At 42.0% G+C, this 16,736-nt stretch overlaps 1 protein-coding gene across 1 annotated transcript in view; it reads left to right on the top strand.

Annotated features, from left to right (window-relative positions):
• Positions 1 to 11,430: 11,430 nt before the first annotated feature.
• HEPHL1 (hephaestin like 1) overlaps positions 11,431 to 16,736 on the top strand; it is an 81,895-nt gene continuing 76,589 nt past the window's right edge. The window contains exon 1 of the mRNA XM_003941501.4: positions 11,431 to 11,615. Coding sequence (XP_003941550.2) covers positions 11,446 to 11,615 — 170 coding nt within the window. The 5' untranslated portion in view covers positions 11,431 to 11,445. The remainder of the gene's footprint in view (positions 11,616 to 16,736) is intronic.

The raw sequence follows: 16,736 nt of genomic DNA, 5'->3' as shown, positions 1-16,736 counted from the left end.
AGCACTGGGGGCTTCAATCACCTCCTAGGCTGGGGAGGGAGGGGAAGACAGACGAGCTTGAGGAGAGAGTGAAGGGAAGCCAATTTCCTGTTTTACTTTTCACTGTATCCATGATTGAAGGCTGGCTCTTTTGAGTCTCTGACACCAGATTTGCCTCAGGCTTGTGGGAGGTGAGGCATCATCAGGTACTTTCCCAGTGGAGAAAAAATGAATGCCTAAGAGTGGATGTTCCCACTGGGCAGGGACGTGGCTTTTTAATTTTCCTCAGAGAACTCAACCAAAGTATGTTTCAGGCCCGCCCTGAGTTGTCCTGTTTTTCGTTGTTGCTGTTGATGGTGGTGGGTGAGGTTTCTAGGGGTGGGGCTTCTACACGCTCTATTTCACCCTGAAGCACGCTGAAGAACAGGCTGCTGGGCCACCTCTTGAGGTTCTCCCGACACCATTCACTTTGGGTTGAACTTGAACTTTGCTATACTCATCACAATATTTAATTAATCTAGAAAACTTATTTGTGGTTTACAATTTATGTTCTTCACTAGATTATGAACTCTTCAAGGACAGGGACTGTCTGTCTCATTCCCAGTTGACTAGAACTGTGTTTAGCTCAAGGCCGATGCTTGGTAAATATTCTCAAGCAGTTGAATGGATTGTTTCATCACAGCACCCATTTGTTGGGGTGTTGGCCCATGTGTGGTCTTTGTGCTATGCCTTTAAAATTCTAAGGTCCTGGATATGTTGGAGGAAACTTCTCATATGATGCTAATATTTCCTTCCTTGAAAGGGTCTCCTGACCCGGCATTGGCTTTCAGGTTAGCCCCGTTCCACTAATACCCACCAACGGAGAAGCTCTGGTGTGTAGACTTGGGAGTCAGACAGACCAGGGTTTGAATCCTGGCATGGCCATTTTCTAGCTGTGTGATTTTAGTCAAGTTACTAACCTTCCTGAATCTTAGTTTCCTCATCTGTAAAACAAAGACAATAACACCTACCTCATAGGGCATTCCGGTTGCACAGAGTAAAAGTGATATTATGTGTATAGCAGCATACCGGCTGATATAATGTGAATGATACAGGCGTTAATATTATTTCCTCAGGGCCTGCTGAGCATTTGGTTCTATAATAACCACTTCACAAAGAGGAACAAGATAATCTCCTGATCCAGATAAGAAATGGCTTAAGCACCAAATCCAGGCATGAGGGTGAGGCAGCCTGGTGCTCAGACCTCAAAGCTTGGAGCAGACGATCTTGCTAAGAGCAAGAGTTTAAAAACTGGAGATCCAGACGATGGAGGCTGGAGCAGTCTCTGAGTGGCAGATTTTTGTAATAAATTCTTGAGACCGATGTAGTGGGAGGGTGGAGTGGAGAGCTGGTCAGATGCTATTCTCAAGGAGTTTAGAATCTTTTAAAGGAGATTAACATGTAAGCAAACAATAGCATAAACAGGGATAGGCGTGTGGGCAGAGTACAGAGGAAGCACAGAGAAGACGGTGATTAATTGCCAGGGCTGTGAGGAGAGTGTGATAGGTATGGCAGGAACCAAGAAGGGCTTCCGAGAGGAAGAGCCCAGGATGATTTGGGGAAATGAGAAGGAATTTGGTGAGGGGGAAGACTGAGGGACAGGTGAGGTGGGGGTGGAGGCTCGGGACGTAAAATGGAGGAATGAAACAGAATGGTACGTTTGGGTATTTTTAAGGTTCTGTAATGATTAGGGTTTTATCTGGACTGTCTGGGTGGATGGGCTAAGCTGGAGGGGCATTTCAGGATCCTCCTCCTGTAGACTAGTCTTTCAACAGCTCTGGCCCATATTTCTTCAGCATATGGGTCCCACTCTGCAGCATGAAGCAGGCGACCATGGTCTCTGTGCCCCCCACCATCCCCCATTCTCCTCATCTCGATGGGCTCTGTAGGGATGCTGGCTTTCAGACCTCTACTATTTACCAGTTGTGGGGCACTGAGAAAATAATCTGAATTTTCTAAATCTCAGCTTTTTCCTCATTTGTAAAATAGGGGTAAAACTTGTGCACACCTTGAAAGGGCTGTTGCAATAAGGAAATAAAATAATGCATATAAAAGACCTAGTGCAGAGACTGCTGCATAACATAGAGTCAGTGTACATTTGCAAGCATTCCATATTCGTTTGTTCATTCAGTCATTCATTTGCACATGCCTTGGTTTGCCATTTCTCCAGTGCCTATGATGTGTCAGACCCTGCGGACACAGGGGTGAACATGGCCCAGCCACTGCCCGTGAGAAACCTGTGTTGAGTGTGTAGGGGAGAGCAGATGAAGAGGTGGTCACTGTGCTGTGTGAAGGGCTTTGGCATGTGCCATGAGTATGGCTATGTGCCCTTCAGAGGAAGGCCACAACCATCATGATGACTAAGTGTTGAGGAGTGACCCCAGTTCCCCGAAGTCAAATCATAACAGCTCTAAAAGTCAAATCAAAACCATCAGTCCTTACCCTAAAGGCCATGGAGAACCACTGAAAAATTCTCAAGCAGTGGAGAGACCTGGTCCTGTCTGCCATCAATAAGGTCACTCTGGCACCAGTCAGAGCAGTAGAGAAGCCCCAGGGCTCCAGGTGAGAAATAGTAAGTTACCATCAAGGTACTAGGGGTCCTAATGAGGTCTGAGAGCCCTGACTTACTGTAACAGGGCAGGGAGAGTGCTGGGCTGATGGAAGTTTGCAGTCACAGTTTGGGATATCGGAAGTCTTTTAGGGAGAATTCAATGTATCTCTCAAAAAAGCGAAAAGTCTAAAGAATGGGGCAGTCAATTTTGTCACTCCCGTTTTACTTATTTTTAAAAATGATACTTCAGCTAAGGCTAGGTAGAATATTATTCATCTGAATTGGCTTTTTCCAGATCTAGCTAAGATGAGGTTTTATTTAAATAGCCAGCTCATGAATTTGGGGAAAGAACACCCTATGCAATAAACAGTGCTGGGAAAACTGGGAAGCCACATGGGTAAGAATGAAACTGGATCTTCATCACTCACTTTATGTGAAAATCAACTCAAGATGGATCAAAGACTTAAAAATCTAAGACCTGAAACCATAAAAATTCTAGAATAACACTGGAAAAACTCTTCTAAACATTGGCTTAGGCAAAGAGTTCATGAATAAGACCCCAAAAGCAAAAGCAACAAAAACAAAAATAAATAAATGGAACTTAATGAAACTAAAAAACTTCTGCACAAAAAAGAAACAAACAGACAACCCACAGAATGGGAATAAACAGACAACCCACAGAATGGGAATAAACAGACAACCCACAAAATGGGAGAAAATATTTGCAATCTATGCATTTGACAAAGGACTAATATCTATAATCTATAAGAAACTCAAATCAGCAAGGTAATACCAAATAATCCTATCAAAAAGTGGGCAAAGGATATGAACAGATAATTCTCAAGAGAAGATATACAGACAGCCAACAAACATATGAAAAAGTGCTCTACCTCATTAATTACCAGAGAACTGCAAATTAAACCACAATGCGATACCACCTTACTCCTGCAAGATTGGCCATAATTAAAAAGTTAAAAAAAAAAAAAAGATGTTCATGTGAATGTGGTAAAAGAACATTTATACACTGCTGATGGGAATGTAAATTAGTACAGCCTCCATGGAAAACAGAAAAGAGATTGCTTAAAGAATTAAAAGTAGATCTACCATTTGATCCAGCAATCCCACTACTGAGTACCCAGAGAAAAAGAAATCATTATGTGAAAAAGACACAAGCATGTGCATATTTATAGCAGTGCAATTCACAACTGCAAAGATATGAAAACAACCTATGTGTTCATCAACTGAGTGGGTAAAGAAAGTGTGGTATATATACACCATGGAATACTACTCAGCCATAAAAAGGAATGAACTATTGTCTTTTGCAGCAACTTGGATGGAGCTGAAGGCCAATGTTCTAAGTGAAGTAACTTAGGAATGGAAAACCAAATACCGTATGTTCTCACTTACAAGTGGGAGCTAGGCTATGATGATGCAAAAACATAAGAATGATATAATGGACTTTGGAAATTTGGGTAGGAAGGTTGGGAGGGAGGTGAGGAATAAAAGATTACATATTCAATACAGTATACACTGCTTGGGTGATGGGTGCATTGATATCTCAGAAATCACCACTAAAAACTTATCCATGTAACCAGAAAACACCTGTACCCCCAAAACTATTAAGATAAAAATAAAAGTTAGTTAAAAAATGTAGGCCGGGAGCAGAGGCTCAGGCCTGTAATCCCAGCACTTTGGGAGGCCGAGATGGGTGGATCACCTGAGGTCACGAGTTCGAGACCAACCTGGCCAACATGGTGAAACCCTGCCTCTACTAAAAATACAAAAAAAAAAAAAAAATTAGCTGGGGATCGTGGCATCTGCCTGTAATCTCAGCTACTTAGGAGGCTGAGGCAGGAGAATCACTTGAACCCAGGAGGCAGAGGTTGCAGTGAGCCAAGATCACACCATTGCACTCCAGTCTGGGCAACAACAGCGAAACTCTGTGAGAAAAAAAAAATGTATATTTATATAGCCTGTACAGCCCCACCTTGTCCTATTGCCCTTCGTATCATTGTGCTTCACAGATACTGTGCCTTTTGCAAATTGAAGGCTTTTGGCAGCCCTGCATTGAGCATGAGCTGACAGAAGCTTGCAGTCAGAATTTGGGATCTCTCAAAATGTATTTCTCAGTCTACTAGTGCCATATTTCTAATAGCATGTGCTTACTTCATATCTCTGTGTCACATTTTGGTAATTCTCATATTTTAAACTTTTCATTATTATTATATCTGTTATGGTGATCTGTGATAAGTAATTTTTGATGTTACTATTGTAATTGTTTTGGGGCACCATGAACCATGCCCATATACAACAGCAAACTTAATTGATAAATGTGTATGTGATGACTGCTCCCCTGACTGCCATTCTTCCATCGCTGTCTCGTCAGGCCTTTATATTCCCTGAGACACAACAATGTCGAGATTTAATAACCCTGCAAAGGCCTCTGTGTGTTCAATTGAAAGAGTCATACATCTCTCACTTTAAGTCAAAAGCTAGACATGATTAAGCTTAGTGAGAAAGTCATGGTGAAAGTTGAGACAGGCTGAAAGCTAGACATCTTGTGCCCAACAGTTAGCAAAGTTGCGAATGCAAGAAACGTTCTTGAAGGAAATTAAAAGTGCTACTTCAGGCTGGGTGCAGTGGCTCTGTAATCCCACCATTTTGGGAGGCCGAGGTGGGTGGATCATCTGAGGTCAGGATTTCGAGACCAGCCTGGCCAACATGGCAAAACCCCATCTCTACTAAAAAAAAAATATAAAAATTAGCTTGGCGTGGTGGTGCACACCTGCAGTCCCAGCTACTTGGGAAGCTGAGGCGGGAAGATCACTTGACTCCAGGAGGCAGAGGTTGTAGTGAGCCAAGATCATGCCATTGCACTCCAGCCTGGGCAACACAGCAAGAGGCTGTCTCAAAAAAAGAAAAGAAAAGAAAAGAAAAAGTGCTACTTCAGTGAACACATGAATGCTAAGAAAGTGAAACAGCCTTATTGATGATATTGATGATCTGGAGAAAGTTTTAGCAACCTGGGTAGAAGACCAAATCAGTAACAATATCACCTGAAGCCAAAGCCCAATTCAGAGTGAGGCCCTCTTTTCAATTCTGTGAAGACTGAGGGAGATGAAGAAGTAGCAGAAGAAAAGTCGGAAGCTAGCAGTGGTTGATTCATGAGGGTTAAGGAAAGAAGCCATCTTCATAATAGAGAAGTGAAGATGAAGCAGCGAGTGCTGATGGAGAAGCTGCACCAAGTTTTCCAGAAGGCCTAGCTAAGACAACCGATGAAGGTGGCTATGCTAAACAATACATTTTTTTTTTTTTTTTGAGATGGAGTTTTTGCTCTTGTACCCAGGCTGGAGTGCAATGGCGCGATCTCGGCTCACCGCAACCTCCACCTCCTGGGTTCAAGCAATTCTCCTGCCTCAGCCTCCTGAGTAGCTGGGATTACAGGCACGCGCGACCATGCCCAGCTAATTTTTTGTATTTTTAGTAGAGACAGGGTTTCACCATGTTGACCAGGATGGTCTCGATCTCTTGACCTCGTGATCCACCCGCCTCGGCCTCCCAAAGTGCTGGGATTACAGGCTTGAGCCACCACGCCTGGCCAACAATACATTTTTTCTTTCTTTTCTCTTTCTTCTTTTTTGAGACAGGGTCTCACTCTGTCTCCTGGGCTGGGGTGCAGTGGTGGGATCTTGCCTTACTGCCGTCTTCAACTTCTGGGTCTAAGTGATTCTCCCAGCTCAGCCTCTCAAGTAGCTGAGATTATAGGCATGTGTCACCACACTTGGCTAATTTTTGTATTTTTTGGTAGAGACGGAATTTTACCATGTTGGCCAGGCTTGTCTTGAACTCCTGACCTCAAGTGATCTGCCCACCTCAGCCTCCCAAAATTCTGGGATTACAGGCATGAACCACCACACTAGGCCAATAAATTTTCAATGTAGACCAAACATCCTTATAGTAGAAGAAGATGTCATCTAGGACCTTCTTAGCTAAAGAAGAAAAGTCAATGCCTGGCGTTAAAGCTTCAAAGGACAGGCTAACTCTTGTTTTTGTTTGTTTGTTTTTACAAGATGGAGTCTCACCATCTTGCCCAGACTGGTCTCAAACTCCTGCACTCAAGTGATCCTCCTACCTCAGCCTCCCAAAGTGCTGGAATTATAGGGATAAGCCACCATGCCTGGCCCAAGAATAGGCTAACTCTTCTAGTTGGTGATAATTGAGCTGGTGGCTTTAAGTTGAAGCCCGTGCTCATTTCCCATTCCAAATATCCCAGGAACCCTTAAGAATTAATAGAAAGTCTACTCTATTTATACTCCCTGGATGAAATAATAATGCCTGGACAACAGTACATCTGTTTGCAGCATGGTTTACTGAATATTTTAAGTCTATGGTTGAGATTTACTGCTAAGAAAAAAATTTCTTTCAAAATATTACTGCCCATTAACAATGTACATAGTCACCCAAGAGCTCTGATGGAAATGTATAATGAGATGAATTTTGTTTTCATGTCTGCTAATGCAACATCTATTCTGTATCCCATGGATCAAGGAATAATTTTGAATTTCAAGTGTTATTATTTAAGAAATACCTTTCTTAAGGCTATAGCTGCCATAGATAGTGATTCCTCTGATGAGTCTGGACAAAGTAACTTGAAAACCTTCTGGAAAGAATTCAACATTCTAAATATTATTAAGAATATTTGTGATTCATGAGAGAAGCTCAAAATATTAACATTAACCGGAATTTGGAAGTTGATTCAAACCCTCGTGGATGACTTTAAGAGGTTCAAGACTTCAGTGGAGGAAGTAACTGCAGATGTGGTGGAAATAGCAAGTGAACTACAATTAGAAGTGGAGCCTGAAGATGTTACTGAATTGCTGAAATCTCATAATAAAACTTGAGCGAATTAGGTGTTGCTTCTTATGGATGAGCAAAGCAAGTGGTTTTGTGAGATGGAATCTACTGGTGAAGATGCTGTGAACATTGTAGAAATGACAACAAATGATTTAGCATATTACGTAAACTTAGTTGATAAAGCCAGCAGCAGGGTTGACAGAATTCATTCCAATTTTGAGAGGAGTTTTTTGTTGGTAAAATACTATTAAAGAGCATTATGGGTTATAGAGAAATCTTTCATGAAAGGAAACCAATTGATGTGTCAAACTTTATTATTCTTATTTTAAGGAATTGCTGTAGCACCTCAATGGTCACCTTTAGTGACCACCACTCTGATCAGTCAGCAGCTAGCCACATTGAGGCAAGACCCTTCACAGCAAAAACATTGATTCACTGAAGACCCAGATGATTGTTGGCATTTTTAAGCAATAGAGCATTTTAAAATTAAGATATGTATATTTTTTAGACATAATGCTATTGCACACACACTATAGTATGGTGTACACATAACTTTTTTATTTTTTTTGAAGATAGTATCTCACTCTGTCACTCAGGCTGGAGTGCAGGGGCGTGATCTTGGCTTACCACGTCCTTGGCCTCCTGGGATCAAGTGGTTCTCCCACCTCAGCCTCCTGAGTAGCTGGGACCATAGGTGCACCCCACCATGCTTAGCTAATTTTTTTGTATTTTTTTTATAGCGACAAGGTTTTGCGGTGTTGCCCAGGCTGGTCTCAAACTTCTGGCCCCAAGTGATCCTCCCACCTTGGCCTCCCAAAGTGCTGGGATTACAGGTGTATGCCACTGTGCATGACCTAAGCATAACTTTTATATGCACTGGAAAACCAAAAAATCCCTGTTATTCACTTTATTTTGATATTTGCTTTATCGTGGTAGTCTGGAATCACACCTGTAGCATCTCCAAGGTATGCCTGTACCATAATTTCAAATAAATATGATTTAACCCAGGATTCTCTTTCTCTGCTATTGATGTATAACATCAAATTTACCATACCTGAAACATGGTGAATGTTTTGAGGAATGGAGTGAATATCTAGAACTGACCATCTCACATAATAAATGTTTATTAAATGAGTTTCTTGACTTAAAAAAAATGTCTGAATAGTGTTCAATGGAGTTGAAAGTATTAAAATTATTACTTACAGGTTTCTTAATCAAATTTTAGACATTGTCAAACATATCTTGTATCTAACTGTGGGTTTTCAGAAATGAGTGTGGACATTATTATTCACAGGTTTTGCAACAAAACTTAGGCACTGTTGAACACATTGGGGCATGGAAATGTGGGTTTTCCCAAATGAGTGTTATAGGAACACTGCATGGTCTCATACCAGTTTCTTTTCTTTAGCTCTTACGGAATTCAAATGCTCTTTGAGTAACACCTTTATTGTCCTTAGGTAAGAAAGAATTTTAAGAGAGCTTTCCAGAACCCTATTTCATTGTTTTTAGTAAACGCTTTCCCTCTTTTGGCCCTCAGTATGCAAGTTCTTTGCTACAGATTAAATGCATTGACTTCATCTGCTACAGTGACTCGGGTTTCTTGATCTGATCTATTCTGCAGATCGAGTTTTTGGATCAGAAGTTAGGTAATGCCGTCTCCTGGATTTTCGTTATATGGATTCAGTATCTTGGATAGGAAGTTAACTCTTGTCTTTTTGATCTGTATCACTTTTTTTTCCTTTTGTCCAAAAGTGGGGAATATGTTCTAATAAACGTTTTGATAGGCCCAAAATAGCCAGCTTCTTTGGGATGTAAGCAACAAGATATTTGGTTTGGGACATTTCCAAATGCTCCAAACTTTTTGTTTTTTCTTTCTTTCTTTTGTGAGATGGAGTCTCACTCTGTCATCCAGGCCGGAGTGCAGTGGTGCGATCTCAGCTTACTGCAACCTCTGCCTCTGGGGTTCAAGAGATTCTCCTGTCTCAGCCTCCCAAGTAGCTGGGACTACAGGCGTGCACTACCATGCCCAGCTAATTTTTGTATTTTTAATACAGAGTTTCACCATGTTGGACAGGTTGGTCTTGAACTCCTGACCTTAGGTGACCCGCCCACTTCAGCCTTTTAAAGTGCTAGAATTACAGGTGTGAGCCACCACACCCAGACAGATCCCCAAACTTCTAACTCGCTATTCCTTTGAGGCCAAGCTCAGGCCCACCACATAAGGCCTCCTCCATAGTGGCTGTTGAAGTGCCAAACTTTAAAGCTCCCAAACTCATGTTGAAGAGGAGATTTGAGTTAAATGGAAAGGTGCTATGGCAATTATTCTACCAGTGTCCTTGATACAACAAACAAATCAGTAAATCAAAGATGTTAAGAGTCCGGATATGAAACAGGATACTCAGTATGTATTTTATTATTTATTTATTTTTGAGACGGAATCTCACTCCTGTCACTTAGGCTGAAATGCAGTGATGTGATCTCGGCTCACTACAACCTTCACCTCCCAGGTTTAAGCAATTTTCCTGCCTCAGCCTCCCAAGTAACTGGGATTACAGGTGCCTGCCACCATGCCTGGCTAATTTTTGTATTTTCAGTAGAGACAGAGTTTCATCATGTTGGCCAGACTGGTCTCAAACTCATGACCACATCTGCCTGCCTTGGCCTCTGAAAGTTCTGCAATTACAGGCCTGAGCCACCGCGTGTGGCCTGTTATTAAGACACATGTTAATGCAAAGTGTGCTTTGGGACATTTATAGGGCAGCTACAATTTAAAGAAAAAGAATTCTCTTACTTGAGACTGGTGGAAGCCATGGCAGATAGGAGTTTGGAAAAGAATAGTGGAAAGAAAGCAGAAGACTGCCAGGAAACGCAAGTCTGTGGATACACAGGTTGATACAGTCTCTCTCAGAGGGCATGAATGGGGAAGAAGGACTTACCCTATGCTGTGGCTAGGGTAGGCACTTTGCAGACATCATCTTTTAAAAAGTTCCTTAAGAATCCCTCAGTCCTCCTTCTATGGTCTCTAGCTCAATGCTGTTAAGTGATTCCTCCATACCACTAAATTAGAAAGTGGTGGGAACTCACATTCAAACCCAGGTCTGACCAACCTCGAAAGCCAGGAGGCTGCTTCGTTCATTCCCTGGCTGCTCACTCAAGAGTAACTCTTCATGGGGATGAGAGTAACTCTCTTCCAAAGTTGATCAAGGTTTCTTTCAATACCGAGATTCTGGGGCACAGATTAGAAGACACAGAAGAATGGCCCTGCCTTTTCCACCCAAAGACCTGTTACTGAATTTTGTCTCCATGTGTCTGAAGGGTACTCCCCCTCATCATTTTCATCCAGAAAAGAGAAAGGCAGCTCCCTGTGTGGAGACGGTGGCCTCTAACATTTTGACTAAACTGAGCTGTCAAGCTTCTCATTTTTGCTGGGATTTGAGAGAATATGGGAAGATGGTACCTGACCCAATGGAGGATTAGTGGGGTGTTACGTTGTTATGATGAACTTTATGATGTGAGTTTGTGGTTTCATGTAGCTTCATAAAACAAGTTAGATGGTGATTATGTCACTTCCTCTGCCCTCCTGACAGAGAAGAAGCCTTCTTTAGTGCCTGGAGTATTTCCTGATGCTTCACTCAGACCAGCTCACTTTTCAGATTTTAATGTGTTCCTGTAAGAGGTATGGAGAAGAAAAGAAGAAGAAGGGGTGGGGGAAAGCTATCAGCCCAGGTTGTCACACTGTCATCCTGGCTGACAAATGACTGTGTCAGAGCACGGTACCAAAACTTACAGAAACAGGCCTGTTGGCTTGGGAAGTAAATAAATAAGCCAGTTACACATTTCTTGGATAGCTGGCAAAAGTTTTGTTGTCAAAGCAACGCCCCCATCGAGCATGCTTTGCTTAGACGAGTCCTCAGCCTCTGCCCCAACCCCAAGCTACCTAAGGAGGAGGAGCTGAGTAAGGAGGAGGGACCAGCAGCTTGTCCCCTGGGCAGGCTGCCTGCCTACTCGAGTTACATCCACAAATGCCTCGGAAGCAGCCAACTGGCTGCATCTATCTCCTCACATTCCTGGGTCTGTCTGGGCTGGTTGGCACAGTTACCAGAACATACTACATTGGGATTGTGGAGGAATACTGGAACTATGTACCCCAAGGGAAGAACGTTATTACTGGGAAAAGTTTCACGGAAGACAAGTGAGTGAACTTGGGGTCCTCATTGACTCCCAGGTTTGGCTTTTTTTTGACTCTGTATAGGGAAGGTTGTATTTCTTGGGTACTTATAATGGGGGGTAGGTTGATCTAGACCAAGAGAAGGTGTTTTGTTTTTTTGCTTGAAGAGTCCTATAGTATGGATGGGTGTGTAATTTGGAAGAGATACTCATAGCTCCATTTATTTGTTGAGCCACCTGTAAAGAGGCATATACACAGCCAGGTATTTGACAGTTTTCACCAGGCACTACTAGTACCTTCTGGGGGATTCTGTTTGTTTTGTTTTGTTTTTGACAGACAACACTTGGGATGAAGATTTGATAAATTTCAAGAATTCCTTATTGTTAAAACACAGTGTTTTCTTAGTTTGTATTTTTGGAATGAAACATCATAATTAAAGATAAGTATGCTAAGTCATGTTTTTCAGTGTTTAAAAGAGGAGGAAGTCACAGGAGATTTCTCTGCTATTTTCAGAGATGCCTTGAGTCTACTTAGAAATAGCTCTCTCTCTGGTAAGAAGTTTGTTCCAGCTCCAAGTCATTCATGCTGAAGGCAGTATCTTATCCTAGAACCCAGAGCATAGCTAGGTGAGATGGTGCCACAGTGTTCTGTGTTCCTGATTTTGCATTTTGGGCAGAAAATAAACCTTGTTCCCTGCCCCATCCAGGGCCTAGTATCTTAATTATCTTGTTTCATGGATCTCCCTCTGAAGTCACCTCCTGAGTCCAGAAGCTGTCATGCCAGTTTCAAGTTTGTGGTTATTAGAACATCTTTTGAGATGTTTTGGCAAGCTCTGTTAGATATTTGAATGCTTGCTTCTTTTCTGGTAGGCAGAACCCATTGCATTCAGCATCCATGTTCCATTTCCTAGAGACGAGTTTAATTGTTAATGTTCAGGAACAGCACATGTCCTACCAACAAGTCTTTAAAAGCCAGGGCCCCTTGTCTTGGAGGGAAGACTAAAGATCCCATTGGCTTGGAAATACAGCCTCCAAGTTTTCTAACAACACAAAGGTGGCATAGTCTGTTTTGTTTACCAAAGACGATTCCTGTGTCAGAAAAGCTGCCAAAGAAGAGTTTTCCTTAAGCTTTGTAGCAGGAAATGTAATGTCTGTAGGGTGATTTCCAAAGGAAACTCTTGATTGCTTTCAATCCCACATCTGCCGACCCTTGGTGGTGGTGTCTTTGCTGTGATGAATAGCTATGGGGTGCTGATCTCAGAAAGGGGTCAGTAGGAAATGGTCAATGTGAGCAGCTATTGGAGATAAGAATGTTGAAAATGTGTACGCTGAGTGTAATAAATATAGTGTTTAAGCTAAATGTGATACTGGATTGCCTTTCCATAAGATTAATATGCACAGAAATTTGGTGTTTTTCCTGAAATACCCACGTCATTATAGCTGTGTATGGGCATTTATTATGACTCAAACATTCTATGAGATATTTTTCAATTCATTCCTGCTTGTGGATATTATTATTCTCATTTTATGAACCAGGAACCAAGGTTCTGAGGTTAAACACTTGCCACAATTTATAGAGTAAATGGTAGCACCAAACTCACATTGCTTTGGTTCCACAGCCCATATTTCTTTTCACCACACAACCTGTTTCTCGGTAATGGTGATCATTCCCCAGTGAATTAGAGCAACTTTGAGGGAAGCCAGGGTCCCAGTAATAAAAACTTTCTAGGAAGTCCTAATTTTTACCAAAGGCACATTTAGTCTCTTTTGTCACTCTTCCAAGAAGCATGTTGAAAGGGATCACTGGTGGTCAGTGACCAAACCGGTTACCTGGGTTCATTCAAATCACCAAAGAATCTTAAATATTCAATTACTACAATGCTCTTTTCACCAAGCTGGGTCCTGGAAGAAGTTGGGACCTCATTGTTGATCATTTCAATCAGAAGATGATGCTTTGATAAAAGTACAATAAAACATATTTAAAAAATGGCTGTGGTGAAAAAGAAAATAGACATGATGAAAACAGTTGGTTTGGCATCAGGTTTGAGTGAGATGGCTTCAGAATGCATGGCACCATTTGAGAGTCCACTTGCTTCTTAGTAGCAGCTGGCATGCTAAGGTGTCGTACCTAGAAGCCAACGTCCCCAAGCACTTCTTTCTGCATTCAAGAGGGACACAATTTGTGTCGGCTGACTGCTAACTCTTGGAAGGGAAACCCAGGTGAACATGCAGTGGATATTGGATTTTATCAGCGATCCCATCAGGATATTGACTTTTATCAGCAATCCTATCAGTGCTAGTGGTTGTGGTCGGTGGCTCAGGCAAGTTCCTAAGAAGGTAGGGCTGTTGTAGGTGGCTGACGTTGCTTATAGACCACACGATACACATCTTGGGTGTGTGTGCAGATGCTGAGACTGGGACATAAGTGGAGTTCACTATGTGTACTTTGTGTTATGCCATTTCCCAGGAGCAGGAAGGAGCTATCATAGATGATGCATCATGCCCCTCAGCCTCCTGGAGGGTGAATAGGCTGCCTTTCTGAGGACAGTCTGCTGTTTTGGATATTCACACTTGGACAAATGTCTGATATTTAAAGGACCAGGAGAGCCAGGTGCTCAGAATTCTACCATGAGTGGAAAGAATCTGAAATAGAAATCCAGAGATCTGACTTCTAGCTCTTTCTCCACTCCACTTGCTGTGTAATCTTGCACATGTTACATAATCTCTCTGAAAATCACTTTCCTTAATTTGTGTAACAAGGGATTTGAAATGTAATGCCAAAGCATTAGAAATAATTTTGAAACCGAATGAAAAATATCTAACCTGACTTGCCAGTTCTAGAAAGATTTTCTCAATGGTGAATGAAAGGAGAGAGATGATTTGCAGATGTTCAGTCCTAGAAATTAGAGTTGGAGAAAACCTGGGACTGATTGTGGACATATGTCACAATTTTTGAAGTAGTCCATATTTTTCTTTATCCATTTTCCCCCTGTCTTTAAGAACTATCTCCAATTCCTCACTTCACACGTGAAGCTTCCCCCATGACCCTGGCTTGTTCTGATCTGTTTCCTTCCTAACCACCCATGGAGCTTGGAGTCTTTGTCATGATCTTGGACACTGCATTTTCTTCCCTCTGCATTTCCCTCTAATTGCTTGATGTACATCAATCGTGTCTGCAGCTGCAGTAAAAGTACCATGATGATAGATAAGAAGTTTTGGCATATGTTTAATAATCCCCCTTTCCCTACACAGAGCTTTGTCACAGACAGTACCCCATGGAGGATCCACCAGAAAGCAGGCATTAAAAATCATTGAAGTAAAAATGAATCACCTTATCAATTGAGTTGTTCTGGTTGCTTTATCTTTGAACAAGGGGAATGAGCAGAAATCTGGGGAAGAAGAGGGTGGTTGCCAAAGTTTCAGTAGTGTAAAAACATTTGGAAACCAATGTTATGCAGTGCCATGAGCCTAATAAATCCTGATGCCCAAGGATGAGATACGAAATGAATTGAAATCATTTCATGGACACTCTATAGCTGTCAGACGGTGCAGTTTAACTTTCTTACTTGGTACCTTTGCTTGATTATAGGGTTCAAAACTATAATTGAGTCAATAATCACTAATGTTTCCTAGAAAGTATAGGATTTTGGAGTTAGATTCTATTTAGAAATATTTTCTCCAGGTAAATATACTTCTCCTCCTCCTCCCTGGACTAAATTAGGACACTGGGCTCCTTTGAGTTGCCTGGGAATGGTGTCAGTATTTTGATCTATTTATGCCAGTCCTGCTCAGGCTCATAAAGTACTTAATGAAAGTGTACATTGGTGGTAAAGCCTAGTCTTTAATGAGACTGGAGTGGGGTCATCTTATTTAGAGCCACAGTTCTTATTGTAGACCTCGTTAGGCAATCAACACACATCCAGGCTTTTTCTTCCCAGTGAAATGCAGGGTTTTCATCAATACTAACTCATGGGTGGAACTATGCTTGAATGTAAGTAAGGCTAGCTTGAACGTAAGAAGGTCAACTTCCTCTAACAGACCGTACAAACTTGGGGTTTCAGCAGCATCACTGCATCAGCCCAGTGCATGGCAAGGGGCTTTGATTATTTTAAGAAGCAGGCCCTAGGATGGGTGTGAGAGAGAACTCACACATCTATCCGAAAGAAGGCCCAACAGAGGGGAAGCAGGGAGGAGAGAGAGGTTTTTGTGAGCTTCAAAATAAAGAAAAGAATATCATCTGGTTAGTGTGTGGTCTAAACAGATGGTAAGTTTCAAAGCTCAATTTCTATCTTACTAGTACCAAAAATATTTTGTTTGGGCTGATGCCATATGAATCTCTTGGAGCTGCTGTTATACCCTGAATCAGTAAGTGATTGTTTTTAGCTGCCAGTAGAGACTGGAGTATAATGTTTTTAACAAATTAGGATTTTGTATTCATCTGTAAGAGAATCTAGAAGTGGGCAGTCCAAGGCTGGTGTGATAGATGGTATAATAGGGTCTCAGGGGCTTTCTACATTTCTGATCCACCATCCTTAGCCTATGTGCTTTGAACTCTATGTGGTTTCCCTCCTCAAGCACATTCATGGTCACAAGATTGCTGCTGGAACTCCAGCCATCATGTGTATATTCCAGAAAGAAAGAGAGGCAGGGAAAAGGTAGAAGCAGAACGATTTTTGCTGCTTCTGCCTTTTAAAGGGTTCTCATGGAAACCCTACCCAACTGATTTTACTTACATCTCACTGGATACTCACAGCCACAAAGAGGACTTGAAAAAATGTAATCTTTCAGCTGTGTGCTTGTCTGCCTGAATAAAGACAGAATTTGCCTCTGACACTAAGGAAAAAGGGGAGCATGAATATTGCAAGGCAGTTGGCAGTCCCTGCTACCCTCCCCTACCTCAGGTCTCCCCTGTTTTCCATGATTTACAGGTATCCCCCTAGTCACCCTCCTTTCCCACCTCCATGTGATGGGGCCCCAGACGTGGTTAGCAGTATCTGAAAGATAATTCATTGACAGTGTCATGAGTTAGCTAAGTATCACCAGGTATTTACTATGCTCCAGGCATTGCTTTAAAAGGTTAGCACATCATGAAGTGGGGTGACCAATCTTCTGTCCCTGGGAGGGAGACCGGGAGCATTGGGAGGAT

Source organism: Saimiri boliviensis, chromosome 6, assembly GCF_048565385.1.
Source record: "Saimiri boliviensis isolate mSaiBol1 chromosome 6, mSaiBol1.pri, whole genome shotgun sequence".
Classification (NCBI taxonomy): Eukaryota; Metazoa; Chordata; class Mammalia; order Primates; family Cebidae; genus Saimiri; species Saimiri boliviensis.
Note: the sequence above shows the minus strand (reverse complement) of the source record. Positions and strands in the feature narration are given on the sequence as shown.